The 17,133-nt window shown below is 38.9% G+C and overlaps 2 protein-coding genes across 2 annotated transcripts; one reads left to right on the forward strand and one right to left on the reverse strand.

Moving 5' to 3' along the window:
- zbtb39 (zinc finger and BTB domain containing 39) lies at positions 1-8,203 on the forward strand. The gene is made up of 5 exons (XM_028011680.1): positions 1-123; positions 1,875-2,458; positions 2,939-3,413; positions 3,979-4,332; positions 5,179-8,203. Exons 2-5 carry the CDS (start codon positions 1,908-1,910, stop codon positions 6,058-6,060), a joined length of 2,262 nt encoding a protein of 753 aa, XP_027867481.1. The 5' UTR covers positions 1-123; positions 1,875-1,907; the 3' UTR covers positions 6,061-8,203.
- A 1,515-nt stretch (positions 8,204-9,718) lies between these two features.
- Positions 9,719-13,991, reverse strand: ackr5 (atypical chemokine receptor 5). The gene is made up of 2 exons (XM_028009949.1): positions 13,447-13,991; positions 9,719-11,242 (listed from the first exon to the last, which is right to left on the reverse strand). Exon 2 carries the CDS (start codon positions 11,237-11,239, stop codon positions 10,151-10,153), a length of 1,089 nt encoding a protein of 362 aa, XP_027865750.1. The 5' UTR covers positions 11,240-11,242; positions 13,447-13,991; the 3' UTR covers positions 9,719-10,150.
- Between the last annotated feature and the right edge of the window lie 3,142 nt (positions 13,992-17,133).

A 17,133-nucleotide genomic window follows, 5' to 3' on the forward strand; every position in this document is an offset into this window, starting at 1 on the left:
ACGTCATAAATGTGCGACTGCTGGTCAAAACTGTGCTATAATTAACGTGGAGAGCCACCTGAGTCTGTTTGAAAACAAAGGAAAACAGGAGCCTTTTCTGAGCTTAGACGCTGTTTCTAATGGGTGAGTCTTAATAATGACAATAATAGTAATGACAATAACAATGATAATGATGTTTTATTGACGTAAACTGAGCTTAAGCGGCGGGTTTGAGGTGTTTGTGAGCGGAGATGTCTGGATGTGTCTGAGCTCCGTTAGTTTTATTCAAAACTGCAGATCGAGTTCTATAAACATTGATTTATATCAGTTTATATTTAAAAGTGAAGCTCATATATTGTATAGATTTAATTTAAGTATTAATTACTGGTTATGTTGTATAGGTGAGGCTTGTTGCTGTAGCTGTTTTTGGTCCACTGTATTTAATTTTGGAGCAATATCTCTCCTGAAAAGCTTTATGGAGGTTCTGGTTTCATTTCCGAGCAGAACTTGGCATCAGCGCGCTGAAAGAACCGATACTGGGCTGATTTATTATAAATAAATATTATAAAGAAATCAGCCAACTGGACGGACCTAAACCTCACTGAGAATCTGAGGTTTGATCATGTCAAGAGAAAGTCGAGCTGAAGAGCCACTAATGAAGTAATCTGAAGCCCCTGTTTCTAATCCAGACTATTTTAAGTGCAGTAATTCATGCAAAAAGAGCCTTGACTAAGTGTAACAGAGAGAAAAATGTGTGTATATGGATAGGATGATTGAATTTTGCCCGAAACAATAATAATAATAATAATTAATAATATGTATTTGTGATGAGATTTTTAATCGATGCATATGTTTAGAACCACCTAGTGGCGTGATGAGAAACTGCATGCAGCGGGTCCTTCAGGCGCTCTCCCGGCTTCCCCCACCAGGATTCTGAGGAATGCTGGTGGAGCTGTGGGGCCACTTGCATTCAATTAGAAGTCACATTGTGAAGAGTGATTTATCCTGTGTCATACTAGTGAAGAAGGTGAAGCTGGTGCTGTGACGAGTGAGGAAGGTTACATAAGTACTGAATATATATAAACAGAAATACTTTTCAGTAGTGCCACATTTAAGTGCTTAAAATACTTTTTTTTTCTTCTGATGAATCTCCCACAAATTCTAGAATGCGTTTTGCTTTACAATCAGGTCAAATTGCAGTTAATTATCCTTGCATATTTTTCCACGTCAGTTTTTCTCTCCACTCAACTTTCCATTGATATGTACAGAAGTGTTTAACTGTTAGAGGTTGGGAATAAATCGATCAATTGGGTAAAAATTTGCGCATTTAAGTCTTTTTATAAAATATTAGGAATGCGTAAATGATGCAAAAGTATTTCATTTTTTTAAACGATAAAATAAACGTTTTATTGTCTGATATGCAATGACGGCGTTCTTTTGGTGAACACTTGAACATTTCTAGCAAAGAATGCATCTTCAGCAAAAGAAATATGTTTAACGTGAAACTTTCAGCACTTTCTGCTCAACTTCTCAATAAATATATTGTATAAGATTTTTTTTAATTAATTTATTTTTCTATAGAATTTGAACCAGTTGAAACTAAAATGATATTTGAGGAGTTCTGGATAGAATAAATCTACAAACATGCTTTTATTGATCTTAAATGTAAAATGTTTTTATTTTTATACAGTTTTGGCTTAATTACTGCATTGAGTGTGTTGTTCTTTCAGTAATTGGTAATTTTTCATCTTATATTCTGCAGTTAACAATTAATCATTTACTAAATTAGCTGATGATTATGTTCATAGTTGATTAATTAACCCTGCATAATAAATCAGCTTTTAGGGAAGAATTGCTGCAGTGATGAGCTCACCTCTGTGCGTTTTTTTCTCCAGGAGGTCAGTAGGAGGTCAGCGGCGGCAGCAGGGATGCGGATCCAGCTGAAGGGTCCCGGCCACGCCGCCACCCTGCTGGCGGAGCTCAACCGCTGCCGGCTGACACGTCAGTACTGCGACGTGTTCCTGCAGGTCGGCAGCCGAACGTTTGCGGCGCACCGCGCGGTGCTGGCCTGCGCCGGCACGTACTTTCACAACCTGTTCAGCCGGGCGCCGACCACGATGTCGCCAGCGTTTTCGCTGGAGTTTGTCTCGCCGGCCAACTTCGAGAAGGTTCTGACGTTCGTCTATACCGGGGAGATCCTGATCGACCTCATCGACGTCGGCGTGCTGTACGAGCTGGCGGAGAGGCTCGGCGTCGGAGAGCTGGTGCGGGCGTGCCACGCCACCTTTCCGGACTTGCAGGTTTCTGCTAAAGCGGGTCGAGACGGAGAGCTGCCGCTGGACTCGGGGTTGATCGGCGGCGGTGCGACCTCTGATCCATCGTTGTGCTCCTCCGCAGCGTCCTGCTCTTCCCTCTCCTCATCGGTCGGTCAGTCTGCGGCGCCGACACCCGCCGCAGCTCCTTCACCTCTTTTCCAGAGGTAGGTAGAGAACACAAAAATTGTATTTGAGTAAAAGTAAAAAATATCCATCCAAGAAATTACTCGAGTAAAAAATATTTGGTAAAAAGTCGACAGAAGTACTGAGTAACTGATCAAACGATCAATAATGTAATATTTAAAAATTGTGTCATCAGACAGATCAAAATATAAAGTTAAGTGGAAATTCTGGTATTTTAACAATGAAAATTACAATAATTCATGTAAGTAACAAAAAAATCAAATCAGGCAAAATATTTTTTTTCTAAATCAGTTTCTTTCAAAATAAAACTGAAACTTTAACAGAAACTGCAGGTGCGTTTCTGTGTCTGGTGAATTTTTGGTTAAAACATGTTTGGTTTTCATTCAGTGGGAAGAAAATCCAGAAATTTTACTCGTGTAAGAGAGTAGAAATACTTTATAATAAAATTACTCAAGTAAATGTAACTAGTTACTGCCCCTCTCTGCTCTCTTCCAACCAAGAACCGGCAGGTTAGAAACCCAGGAAGCAGGTCTGACTCTGGACCTGAAGGCCGAAGACTTCCAGTCCCACATCGGTTACGGACAGATGCCGAGCCGCCCAGCGCTGAAGCTGAAAACCGAGCAGAGCTGCAACGACTGCGTGACGCGATGCAACCCTGCGCCCTCTGACCTCTGCTCCCTCCCGGACTCCTCCGCTCAGCTCGGACCCGAAGCGCCGACCTCCTCCTCTGGAGAGCCTCCAGCCGGCCTGCAGGGGGCGCCGGTGACGAGCAAACAGGGAGACTGTGTGCTGATGTTTGAGGAGGTTGAAGTGAGGGAGAGTAAAGGTGAGATGGAGGAAGAGGAGTGGCGACAGCTGGCTGGAGAAATAATCGAGCTGAGCGACGATGAGACCTACATGGAGGAGGAAGATGAGGAAGATGATCTGGTGTGTGTGGAGAACGGCGCAAGAGACGAAGGGAGCAGGAGCGGCCTGGTAAACACGGTTTGTTGCTTAGTGACAGATTACCACCACACTTATGATTAATTGGATTAAAAAAGAGATTTAAAAAAACAAGGAAGTTTTGAGATTAATCTGACATTTTCTAGAACTTTTTGGAGATTTCTGAGTTTGAAAAGATAAATAATTGCTAGAAAAATGTCTGATATAAATTTCAGAAGTTGTCTAGAAATAACTGAAATTCCTAAGTTTGAAAAATAAAACTAAACAAGGAAGTTTAAAAGCAAAAAAATACTTTTGGAAAGTTTGAATTTGACTTTTGTAAATTTTGTCAGTTAAAAAGTCGAAAAATTTCAACTTTTGAAAGTCAGGAAAGAAACGAAAATTCTATAAAATTTCAGAAATTAATCTACAAATTACGAGGGTCTTTTTGGCGTAAATTTACAAAAAAGAAATTTCTCTCTACAATGACCCTAATCCGCCATCGAAATTTTGGAACCTAAAGTCAATTTAAAGTTTCCTTTGAGGGTTAAAGGTCAACGGAGCAGAAGCAACTGCTTGATTTTGTATGCGTTTTTTTTGGTGTGTTTTTCTCCTGCAGGTGAGCAGAAACCAGCTGTCGTGTAAAGCCTGCTCTGCGCCGCTCCCTGCAGACCCGGCCGTGGTGAAGCGACACGCCGAGGCTCACCTGACGGAGCTGGGCCTCTGCCGGCTGTGCGGCGCCTCGTTCCCGGACCGGGCCGCCGCCGTGGCCCACTCCCTCGCCCACGTCAGCGTTCAGCTCTTCTCCTGCGAAATGTGTCGGCAGGAGTTCTGCAGCCAGAGCAAACTGCTGCGCCACCACCACCAGACGGCCGCTACCTACAGCATCCCGCAGGGGGCGCTGATGAGCAGCGGACAGGGCTCAGAGCTGAAGTGTGCGGTGTGCACCAAAACCCTCAGCAAGGACTTCCAGGTAAATGTTAAAGATAGACATGTGAAATATATTAAGACAAAATTTAATGGGTTTTGTTGGAGTTTTTTGTGATAAAATAAAATAAAGTGGTAAATAATTGAGAAAAATGTTCATAGAAGTATACCTTGTTTTGTTTTTTTTTCTTCCCCCCAACATCTGGATACAAGCAGACTATTTATTAAAAGGATTTTTTACCCATAAGAATAAGTAAAAAAGACACAATCAAAATAAGATTTTTAAAATTGAATTTATAAAAGAAATTTTTATTAATGTTTATTTACATTTTTAATTAAACAAAAATTTTAATTAAATTTTTTACATGTTTTGCAAAATTCTCATTTTGCATGTTTTTGTACTTCCATTTGGGTTTGTACTGCCTCTACAACCAGATGTTTTTTGGAGTCTGAAAAATTATTCAATTCAAAAAGATCCCGATTGTAACGTCACGAATGGCAGTTTCCCCCGTTACCTAGCAACAGGAGCACATTTGGTCAGCTGGTTTAATCGCTGCATCTGTTATACAATGGCTGTTTTGTTGTTGACTTGCCATCCTGAAACCACTTACTGCATTCTTGTTGGTTGTGCAGGAGGCGCCACTTCTGCTCTTCAATTTGCAGCCATTTTAAACATTGAGTTGAGGGCGTGGCCAGAAGAATTTGGATTTAAAATGACAAGATGCCTAAAACAGCTCATTCTGACTAAAATCTCTATAAGAATGATTTGTGCAGAAAAAATGTAATAAACATGCTTTATGCCGCTCATAGACCTATCTTACCCTGTTCAAGGAACCATAGTGGGTCACCTTTAAGGCTTTATGGTTATTTTTGTGCTTCTGTTCCTCCCCAGACGCTCAGAGACCACCTGCTGAGCCACGTGTGTCTGCAGACCCTGACCTGTGGGGTCTGCCACCAGCCTCAGCTCTCTCTCTGCTCCCTGCTGTGGCACGCCCTCGCCCACCTCTCCCTGCCCGTCTTCACCTGCCCTCACTGTGCCTGCTGCTTCGTAGAGCGCCCCCTGCTGGACAGACACATGGCAGCTCATGCCGACGAGGCGGCCGCTAAGGAGAAGCAGCGTCTGGCGCACAAAGCGGAGGAGATGCATTGCTTCCTGTGCCCACAGACGTTCGTCTCCTCCTCTGCCTTCCAGCTCCACCTCGCAATGCACACCTCAGAGTCCCTGAACGACGGCGGCGGCTGCCTCGGCAAGCGGAAAGCCGACCACTCCCTGGACTGTCCTCCATCTTCCTCTTCCTCGTCTCCACGCGACGTCGGCGGCCTCTCGAAGATCAACCTGGGTTTGGGGATGGCAATCGGCTTCAGCGTGCCGGAGAAGCTAGGCTTCCCGCCCGCGGCGGGGCAGGACAGTACCGCCATGGACGGGGGCGTCCGCGGGAAGTGGTACCGCTGTCGCTACTGCGGCAAACGCTTCGCCCACTCGGGGGAGTTCACCTACCACCTGCGGATCCACACCGGAGAGAAGCCGTACCAGTGCAAGGTGTGCCTGCGGTTCTTCAGGGGCCGATCCACCATAATCTGCCACCTGAAGACGCACGCCGGCGCCCTGATGTACCGCTGCACCGTCTGCGGACTCTACTTCTCCACCCTCAAGCTGGTGTCGTCGCACATGGAGCTACACAAAGGCCACCTGCCGGCCGACTTCAACATCGAGCAGACCTTCATGTACAACGACCACTCCAAGGAGCCGCTGCTGCCCGCCAGCGACGCCTGATACACTGACAATACTAAGAACAGAAGATTTCAAATTAATCTCAGAAATTATCTGCTAAAACATGGAGATTTCTGAGTTTGAAAAGTCAAAAATATGATGGAAAAAAATCTGAAATTTTTATATTAATCTCATCTTGAAAAGCAAAATAATAGAACTTTTTTAGTTTGAAAGTCAAAAAAGTTTTTGAAATTAAGCTCGAAATGTTCTAGAGAAACATGAACATTTTTGAGTTTGAGAAGTCAAAAATTTACTAGAAAAAATTTTTAAAAATGGATTTCTGAGTTGTTGTTTTTTAGTGGAAATTACAAAATTTTTTATTACTGTTTTTATTTGTAATGACCCGTCAGCTTCTGCATTTTATTCTTTCACCCGTTATTCAATCAGTTTGTCCAGTCAATCGATTTATTCGTTTGTCTGTTTAATCATTTGTTTGCTCATCTGCTGGTTTACTTATCCATCAGTACATCAATTTATCCCTTTTTATCCACCCATGTCTCTGTTTGACCGTCTGTTAATCCATTTGTTCAGCTGTTCTTCACTCATCTATAACGGCCAGAAGGTGCAAACGACAAAATGAACTGCAATAGAAAAACAAATGCAAATGAAAAATGTTGCAGTGGAAGAAAAAATGCCACAAATGGCGAAACAAAAACAACTGAAACTACCAAACGTCACAAAACAGAAATGCTCCAGACCACTAGGGGGCATCAACCACCAACTCAGATTCCAAGTAAAGATTTTATGATTTAAATTAGATGTCTAGAAGAAACTCTAAGGAAGAAAATGTGCATTTTACTTTATATTAATTTTTTGCTGCATTTTCACTTTTTCCTCCATTTTCAGGAGTTGCAGCATTTTTTTTGTTGCATTTTTGTCATTTGTGTGTTTTACAGTTTGCATCATTTGTCCAATAATTTTGCAAACATCTGATAATCAGCAATTAATTAGTCAAACTGTTTAAAATTACATTTTGAATTTTTTTGCCCAAAATAAAAACACTTTCACAGCAAAATTAGGAAACTGTCAGAAAACATAAGCTATAATCAAACACTTTTTGCATTATCTGGAGGATCCATTGTCGTAGTTTGTATGTGGTTTTGTTCTTCTGTTTGTTTTTGGAAGAAAGAACAGTCAAGTTGCACTTTTAGGTTCTGGTGGAGGTGAAAAGCCAACAGAACCAACTGGAATATCTCATTTCTCATGTGCCTGTTGAAGAATTAAACGTGTTTTTATGTGTATGAATAAATCCTTGAACTCTTTGTACGACGCTGGTGAACATGTGACCTTACAGAAGGCCAGTCAGGTCCAAACTGAAACTTTTGATCTCTGTTGAAACACAGAACGCTGTCGTCTTTATCAAAATTAATCTATCTAAAAGTTGGGTTTTTATTGTCAGTGAGTGATATTTACACTATTAATATATCTTATCGTTGTAGCATCCAAAACTAATGGTTTCTTATTTTTTGTTAGTGTCCTAAAGTTAAATTTTTTTAAACTTCAGCTAAAGTCAGAAAGTGCATTTCTTATATATTTTTCTGACTTAGCAGAAAGGGATCTGTTTAGAACGAGGAAGCCGTTCATCCTGTAACTGTCAACGCGTTTCTGTGATAAACGCCCGTCTTAACTCATATTTATAGATATTTATTGTTTTTATGCCTTTATACCTTTCCATATCGCTTTGTTTTAAAAATGAATAAAATTGATGCCTCTAGGAATATTGTTTCCTATGATTTATCGCTGTTTAGAGTGCCATAAAATCAATCCGTCATCAAATTTCTGCTGATGAACTTGTGGAAAAATGCTGCTCAAAGTCAGTCTATCCTGACCTTTGACCTCTTTAGAGCCTGGTCCTTTCCTGCTATTGTGCCAACCGTGAACTGATGCTCCTCTCCCCCCTTTTCTTTCCTGCCTTCTTATCTTCTAACATTCCAGAAATTGAAGTTAATGTTATAAAGATCAGTTGAATGGCTTGTGAAAATAAACACAGCTTCCTAACATGTTGCTCAGCATCTTTGATCTCTCCAATAACACTGACTAAAGAGCAAAGTTTTGCTTTCAGGCACATATTGTACACCTCAAATCTTCTTTATTTTTCTGTAAACATTCATGTCTGATGAAAATAACAGCTAAATAAATTTTCAAACCAAAGAAAAATGTTGATTTTAAAGGATAATTTCTTACTTTTTATACCTAAAATTAGCCTGATTACAATACAACTTGTTGGTAATATTTGGTTCTTGGCTAAATGCTATTAAGTATAGAACTTGATGTTAATATAGCTTGTACTGTTAGCATGCAGGTGTTAGGAAATTATGCTATCTTTCACATAAAGATAGCATCTTGCTGCTATAAGTGGATATTTAGGTAATAAATGAACTAGACTGCTAAAGTTAGCATTTTAACTGGAACACAGAAGTTACTTTAGTTTTAGCCTTGATAGTTTAAGTTATCCAAAATTTAATGTTCAGTACACGTGCTGTATTTTATCTAACTATAAAACATACATTTCAGTTAGCAAAATGGAAGAAGCCAATTCAGTTTAGCTAACATGCTACTGCTACTATATGCCAACTTTTTGGCATTTTTGAAAATAAAAGAATTGCAATTAGAATAAAGGAAAGTGCTATCTATTCAATTCAATAAAAAAACAACTTTTATTAATCCCAAAGGGAAACTAAATGAAACTAGTATATTCCAAGCGTATATAAGTATATAAGAGTATATAAGAGTTGTGGTGTATGGTTATTCTGTGGACAGTGTGAAAAACGCTTTAGAACATGTTATCAGCGCAGTACCGTCAATATTCCACAGCAACGTGTCCTAAAGCCAAGCAGAGACGCTGAAGTCGGGGATAAAATCAATGGAGGAGACAGTTTGAACTTCTTCCTTCCTTCTGTTCTTTGGTCCTGCTATGCATCCATGTAGCCTCATTTGAAACTCCTTCAAGGTTAAAAAACGTAACTAAAACAACCTTATTGCCATGGTTACGCATCATAACTTAAGTTAGGCGGATATTAGCAAAAACTAATTATCTAACTTCATAGAATTTCTGAAAGCAAAGTTGAAGTTTGCTACTGATTAGCTAACATGCTAACAGAGCATGTTAGCTAATGTTGGATAAAATGTTACCGTAACTACCGCTAATGTTATCTAATATGAGTTCTATCTTGTTCTAATATATGTCTAAAACATTTACTAGCAAACATAGTAAAATGCTAACGTTCCAAGTAAGAAGTAAAAAAAAATGCTAATAACGTTCAAAACGAGGCTAAACTAGCAAACAACGGATTAATTTAGTTTTCAAATACTTTCTAAAGTAAAAGCGTCACCAACTCAAATGTAGTTTTATATGCAAAGTATTATTTTTGAAAAAAAGCAAATGAAGAAATCTGTTAAAATTTAATCAATTAACTTCCAACTAAAACGTTTGTTTACTGCAAAACCACGTTTAATATCACCTAAATGTTAATTTAGGTGGTTTAATTTTGGTAGCTTTTCCAAATAAAGTTAACGGAGCCTTTTCATAATAAAGGTGAATTATTATAAAGCTGTGTTCCAAATTTCGGAGTCTTAAGGCATGGACATTAAAATGTCATCTGCAGTTTTTCTAGTACATTGATGTTGATTACAGATTTTCCAATTTAAACAGAGACAGTCGATGTTTAAAGTGTTTTTTATTCCATATACACAGATCATTACCACATCAGAAATGTTAAATAAGCATATGGTGATGTATGCCATGATTTTATCTGCAAATAAACAGCTGTATTTTGTTTTTAAGTTTAGAATCTCACAAGGTGTCTGACTGCAGATGTGTTGTTTACACACATTCCTGGTGTGGCACTATTCTTCCTCTTGTGTTGGAAGATTACAGACATTGGCTCAAGGTCCTGTGGGAGCTGAGCAGCTTTGCAGGAAAAACAAATATTTCCTGCCCTGCTCTACTTAAAACTGATGACATTCGTGCATGGATAATAAGCAGGAAGTGGGATATGAAAGGAAGTTGTGTCCATTAGTTACCTCTGCTATACGCCAAAGTCCAGATTTTGCTGAAATAACTCAAAATGTCTGATTCCTGATGATCTTTTCCTTATGACCCGACGTCAGACTGGCTGGTGCTCGCGTTACTCATTTTCCTCTGCCTCCCTGGGTCTTCTTTGCCCCCATTGGGAGTATTGGGCTTCGGCCCCACTTCCAGCTGTTCTGCCATTTGGTCCTTGGGGATGTAGCTCACGACGGTGTTGATCAGGTTGCGGCGAAAGCTCTTGCTAAGGAAGTTGTAGAGGAACGGATTGGCGACGCAGTGAAAAAGCGAGAGACCCTGCACCACAATGAAGGAGAAGTAGAGGACTTCCACTACGTTGCAGCTGAACATGAAGGGGTCGAGATCATCAATGATCATCAGCAACATGACCAGGTGGTAGGGCAACCAGCAGACGACAAACACCAGCGAATACACGTGGACCAACCAGACGTCCCTCCGGCCCTCCACGTCCGGGGCGGTCCTGACCGCCCGGGCGATCAAGACGTTGCAGGTGATGATGATGGCCGCCGGGCCGAGGAACTGGAAGATCGTACAGAGGAAGGCAACGGAGACGAACCACTCGGTGAAGTTGTGCTCAGGCAGCATGTAGCAACCCGGTTCGTCCCACTCTAGGATATCCACATGGACGTTCTCCAACAGGGCCAAAAACAGCGACAGCAGCCACAGACCCCCACAGATGAGCCACCGCTGGCGGCCAACGACGGGGAGCAGGGTGGGCAGCGATGGTTTGGTCAGCGCCAGGTAGCGCTCCAAGGTCATCAAGGCCAGGAAGAAGGAGCTGCTGTAGAAGTTGACCACGTAGATGAGGTTGGTGACCTTGCAGAGGAAGCTGCCCCACAGCCAAACCTTGTCCAGGGTCACCTCCATCATGAAAAACGGCTGGATGACGATCACAATCAGGTCCGATAGGCTCACGTTGATGATGCAGAAGAGGACCCCGCTGGCGGAGTGGCGGCGCCGCCAGTTGACCCAGACAACCAGCAGGTTCTCCAGCAGGCCCACCATGAAGATGAACAGGTAGATGAGGAAGAGGGCAATGCGCCTGTAGTTGGCGTCCAGCTCGATGGTGCACTCATAGATGAACCACGGCGTGCCGTTCAGGAAGTCCAGCGAGTGGTTGTGGTCGAAGGTCATGGTCTGAAGGGAGGCAAAGGAGAAATGCTTCATATCTGGACTCAGTTTTGGTTTAATCAGAGTTAATCTGATTAAACGTCTCAGATGTTACGCAACCGCAGACGCTGGAGGGGCGGCGGGCGTGCCGAGCAAAATGTTAGGAAAACTGCAGCAGGTTTAATAACAACACTGTAAAAACTCAAAACATCACCAAGTATTTTGATCTAGTTTCTACTGCCAATACCTTTATACGTTTTAAAAAAGACAAAACTAACTCACAATTATCTATCAGGGGGAGATAATTTCACTAATAAGACATGGTTTCCATTTTATAAGTGAAATAATCAACCAATGGAACTGGTACTTTTTAAATTAATCTAAAAGATTAAACATTATTTAAATAAGAAAATAAACATACAATGCTTTAATAAATTTGAACCAGATGAAGCTATATATATATATATATATATATATATATATATATATAAGCTATTGGCCTTTTGTTGAGTATATATACTCTAACAATAGATTACTAAATTAGTTGACAATTACTTTAATAATCGATTAATTGTGATTAATCGATTGCACTAAAAACTAGACAGAAATACTTCGTCGTGTTTTGTGTTTTTATTTAACTTAAAACAAGCTCTTAAATTTTGCTGAATAAATACTTTTAATTGTCAAATTTTTAGTGCCTTGAGATATTTGCACCAGAAACTAGACCAAAGATACTTGGTAATATTTTGTGTTTTTGTAGTGTAACAACATAAATAAATAAATCTCTCCTTCCCGTGGCATTCAGCAATCTTTCCTGCTTTTCTAAACTGTCAACTAATTTTGTACATTTCAACAACTGAACAGTTTAAAGTGATGCTAAATGAATGCAGTGTTTACTGCAGTTGAAACCTGCAACCTCAATGTTTTCAGCAGTTTTCAGTTTACAGACGTTTTACAGTTAAAATGCAACTTTTTGTAGTTTTTTTTCTAGTATATCTGTCTGTAATTTAACGTTCCTGAAGATTTAAACATCTCAAAAAATTCTGTTCAATCCATCAGCTGAACACAGAAAGAGTGTTAACCCCAAACTGACTGTTTATCTAAACAGAAATCCAAAAATGTGTCTCCATGGAACAAATTCGTAGTCTAAAGTTTTAAAAAGCTCAGGCATGTAAGAGGCAAACATGTGGAAGACATTGAAAAATTAAGTAAGGATGAAATCTATCATTAAAAACTAAATTCACACTATAAAACATGGTGGTGGCAGCATCATGCTCTTGAGATTCTTTTCTTCAGCAAAGATGAACATGGAGAGAAACGAGTAGTAATCCTGGCATTGCATACAGTCAGAGCTAGTTTAGGTCACAGCAGAATGGCCTAGTCAAAGTAAAGGCTGATCACAAATGTTCTCACACTGAGCTTGATATAAAAAAATAGAAAGCATATCTAGATGTGTAAACTGGATATCCACACCCAACAAAACTAGCAGCAAAAATGGGATCTTCACAGTGTTTGTTCAAGATATCGACTGCAAGAGCATGCCACACTTTTCAGATTTGTATAATTTTCTGTTGGTTTTATCACATAAAATCCAAAATAAAATCCATTTCCTGGAATTGGATAACAAATGTGACCTTTTACACTGCAAGAACAAAATATTACCACATATTTTTGGTTCAGTTTCTCATGCAAATATCTTAGTACACTTGAAATGAAACAACGTAACTTTTCTGTAAGAAATAGTCGCTCGTTTTAAGTTAATATTGTTGAAAAATAAAGTTCAAGTCCCACTGGGAGATTATTTCACTTATAATACAGCATTCTTTTCATGTTATAAGTGAAATAATTATAATTTTTGACCCAAAACACGCTGCTATGTTTTGCTGAAATGTTACTTGTAAGTCAGTACATTTGAAATATGTTATAACTAACTTACAAGTATCTTTTTAGTAAGAAATATGAGTTTAAGTAAATAATTTCTTAATATTGATGAAAAAGCACTGGTTCCACTGGTAGATTATTTCAGTTAAAAAATGGGAAAAATGTCTTAATAGAAAAAAAATAATCTGCTGGTGGAAATATTACTTTTTAATCAATATGAAAGAGTTATTGACTTAAAACAAACTCCTATAAAAAATCCAGTGTTAAGGTCAGATTATAAGTATTTTAATGAACATAGCAAAACCTTTTTATCTGATTGAAACATTTCCAAACATAAAACTTCATCCTACCTTTCTGTGGAAGCAGGTTTTCTGGATTTAAACTCGTTCTTTCTTTTTCCTTCTGCAGGTTTTACTTTTTCTCCGTGCCTGGAGCCGACGCCTTCCAGCTCTGATGCTTCGGACAATCTGAGGGATCAAGCAGACAGGAGTCTCTGCCCTCCCACTTCCCATGAACTCACAGATAGCTGACAGGACATCCTCAGTTAGCGATGAGAAGAGGGACTGAAGTCCAGGAAAACTCAATAAAACTGATAAAACATCTGTTTAGCCTTTTCCCTCCTTTGATTTGTCTCCTTAGAGCAGAATTTATCCAAATTTGTCACTTCTTACATAATTCACCTACCATGTATTTTAAAGGGTTTGCTTGTTACATAGCAACAAAAAATAGTGAATAAAAAGAGAAAAAAGTATATGCTGATGTACATCTTCTAGTCACTCAAGTTCTGGGCTTTGACTAAGCCATTCTACGACATGGATGTGCTTTTAATGAAACTTCGAAAGTAATTTTGGTCTAATTTCTAGTGGAAATGTCATATTACACTTAAAATAATACAAAAACTAACTCACAAGTAACTTTTCAACATGATATAGGAGCTTGTTTTAAGTCAATAATTCCTTAATGTTGATTAATTAAAAAGTAATTGTTTCTGCATTCTTTCATTGGCAGATTATTTCACTTATAACAAGACATTTTCCCATGTTATAAGTGAAATAATCTGCCAATGAAAGAACGCAGAGTTGATGCAGAATTTTGGAGATTTTCCTTTTATTTCAATGGACAAATAAAAATAGCAGACAAGGTAAAATATCTTAAAAATATATCTGCAGCATTCACACAATCAGGTAACTCCTGAAGGTAATTTTAATGGACTTTATTTAGTGGCATCATCATGATGGGGACTGAATAATGTCCCTCCAAAATAGGTGAAGGTTTGTGGTTGTAAATTTACAAAATCAGAAATAATTTTAGTGGTGTATGTAGTTTTGCAGGATACAGTAAAAGTAATAGAAAAACCATAAAGGCAAAGATAAAAACTACTGGTGGGACTCGATTAAAATTTTTAATCAAGTTATTATCAGGCTCTGTTATTAATCGTATTTTAATTTAAAATCATATATGGAAAAAATAAGCAATATTTTCAACTTAAAACCAGTGCAGCTGCTAAACTAGTGACTAAATAGACATAACTAATCTAAATTCATGAGTCAAAGTCTCAAACCTAATGCAAACCAAACAGTGTAACTAAGTCAGCTCTGATTTTATGGGAACTTGATTAATTTTCAACCAAATTGTTTACATTTTGTAATTTTAATTTCACCTTGAAAAGATAAAACAAAAAAATCAGGCAGAATGAAGGTATTTTAGAAAGAAAACGGTGTTTTTTTCATGATCTTGCAGGAAGCTGCGGCAAAGAGGCACAACTGTCCTGACAGGAGAGAACAATGCCAGGAAGCTGTGACAAGCTGAGAGCTTCAGCAGCCTGAAGGGTTCTTTAACCTCGAACCGGCTGATTTAAACTGTCCGCCGTCTGTAGTTTCTCCTCTGATTGAAGACGGTGGAGCAGCTCCTCCTGACTGAGCGGAGGTGGAACCGCTGAGCTCAGCATCCCATGGAGATAACGCAGAAACATTTGTGTTGGCTGAGTCCCAGCCTGATTAATGGGGACGAGACTCCCTGGTGTTCTCACTGGATCCCGCAGATCAGCAGCTGACTTGACCCCGCCAAGCGCCCTTCTGCGTCTGTTCCTCTGTCATCCTGCCCGGAGGCCATTGAGCAACTCCACTCGGCCTTTTGGTGCAACAAGTAGGAACCTGTCAGCAGATCTGCTCTCTTCTGATGAAACCGGAAGGAAGTGGTCAGCAGAAACTGACATATCCCGGCAAACCTCGCTGAAGAGGTTCGGGAGAAAACCACGAAACGGTCCGGGGGGCGCCCGGCTACAGAGGGCGCCAAAGAGATCACAGAATAATTATGTCTGGACGGGGATTCGGAGAAAGGAGCAACAAAATGCATTAAATGGCAGCTTCTGGGCTACTTTAGAAGAATAACAGCACTGTTATAGTGATTTTCCACTGTTTTCGGAACAAATGTGGCTAAGCCTTTTTGGGTTTGATAATGCTTTTTTGTTTGTTTTTTTTAGAAAAAAAAGTCAACTACATTTCTAAATTTGAAAGGACAAACATTTGTTAGAATAAAAACTCACATTTTCACATTAATGTAAAAAGAATTGCTAGTAAAATAAGGACATTTCTGAGTTTGAAAAGATTAAGATTTGCTTGAAAAACAAATTTTGAGGATAGTTTCAAAAATTTATCATGAAAAAAAAAACGTCTGAGTTTGCAGACAAAAATTTGCTAGAAAAATCCAAATTGAGATTAAGCTAAAGAAATGTTGTTGGGTTGGAACAAAAGGAAATTTCTGAATTTGACAAAAATTTGATAACTAAAATTTTGAGATTAATCTCCGAACATTGAATTTAAACCCATTTTGTCCCACTTCTCAAGAATCACTGTTACATCTCTGAATATCTTGTATATTCTAAAACAGCAAACTGCATGTTTTAGAGTCCGTACAGCCTGTTGATTGTTAAATAAGTTGACGATTATTTTCGTAATTGATTAATCAAACTGTTTTAGGCATAGTTTTATGTAACAAAAAAAACAAGTAATGTAGATTAATAATTAGCAAACCGTTAAGGCAGCTCACCATATTTCCATAAATGAATGTCTTCGTATAAGATTACCGAAACGTCAGACCTTAATTTTTAAAGCTAAGGTTATTGACAGGCTGCTTACCTCTTCTGTTTGACAAGAAAACAGAAGAGGAGAAGAGGAAAACAAAAGGAGGATCAAATACTTATCTTCTGTATTTAACTTCAACATCTTGAAATAATTTTTAATTACCTGATAAACCTAAAGTGGCTTTTTTTTTACAGTTCCATAAATATGCAAAATATTAAACATTGCTTACCAATTACATTTTCTACCTGTGAGTGTTTTCAGTTTTTAGAGATCATGAATTTACCTTTCTATTATTTAAGAGGAAAAATTGGGATCATAAGGGTTCTGTGTACAGGTTACACCGCCATCTAGTGGTTACGGACTGTAAATATCCTATTGTAACATCTGAAACATGCAGAAAAACAAACTAATTTCAGCTGTGAAAAGCTGAAATCAGCTGCTTCCTTGCATAAATTTTGGTCTGCTGGAAGTTTAGATACCAACAGTTCATTCAAGCATATTGATATCAGAACAAAATGTTTATTTCTCCTTAAATTCAAAGAAAATATAAAATAAAATCACTCCATATGCTTCACACAAAACTGACAGTTTTTAGTGTCAAAATAAAAGCAAAAACAAAGTTTACAAGTTTAATACGTTGCCCCCTAAAAATAGTTTTGTTACATGTAAAAGCCGACACTTGCACATTTTTACTTTAGTTTACAAAGTACATGAAAAACACATTATCCAGACACAAAAGGAAGAAGTGAAAATCATGTTGAACAGATGATTCATTGCATAAGAGGAATGATGTCAGAGGAAATGTTTTACAACTACAACAAAAATCAACAGCGTTTCTCCTCTGGACATTTAAAAACTTGAGGTATTTCTAAGACGAAAGTGTCACACGAAGTCGATCCGGACTCTAAAAACCACCGGCAGATCCAATACTCATTTTCACCAGTCATCAAGCGC

The sequence above is a fragment of the Xiphophorus couchianus genome, chromosome 24 (assembly GCF_001444195.1).
Source record: "Xiphophorus couchianus chromosome 24, X_couchianus-1.0, whole genome shotgun sequence".
NCBI lineage: Eukaryota > Metazoa > Chordata > Actinopteri > Cyprinodontiformes > Poeciliidae > Xiphophorus > Xiphophorus couchianus.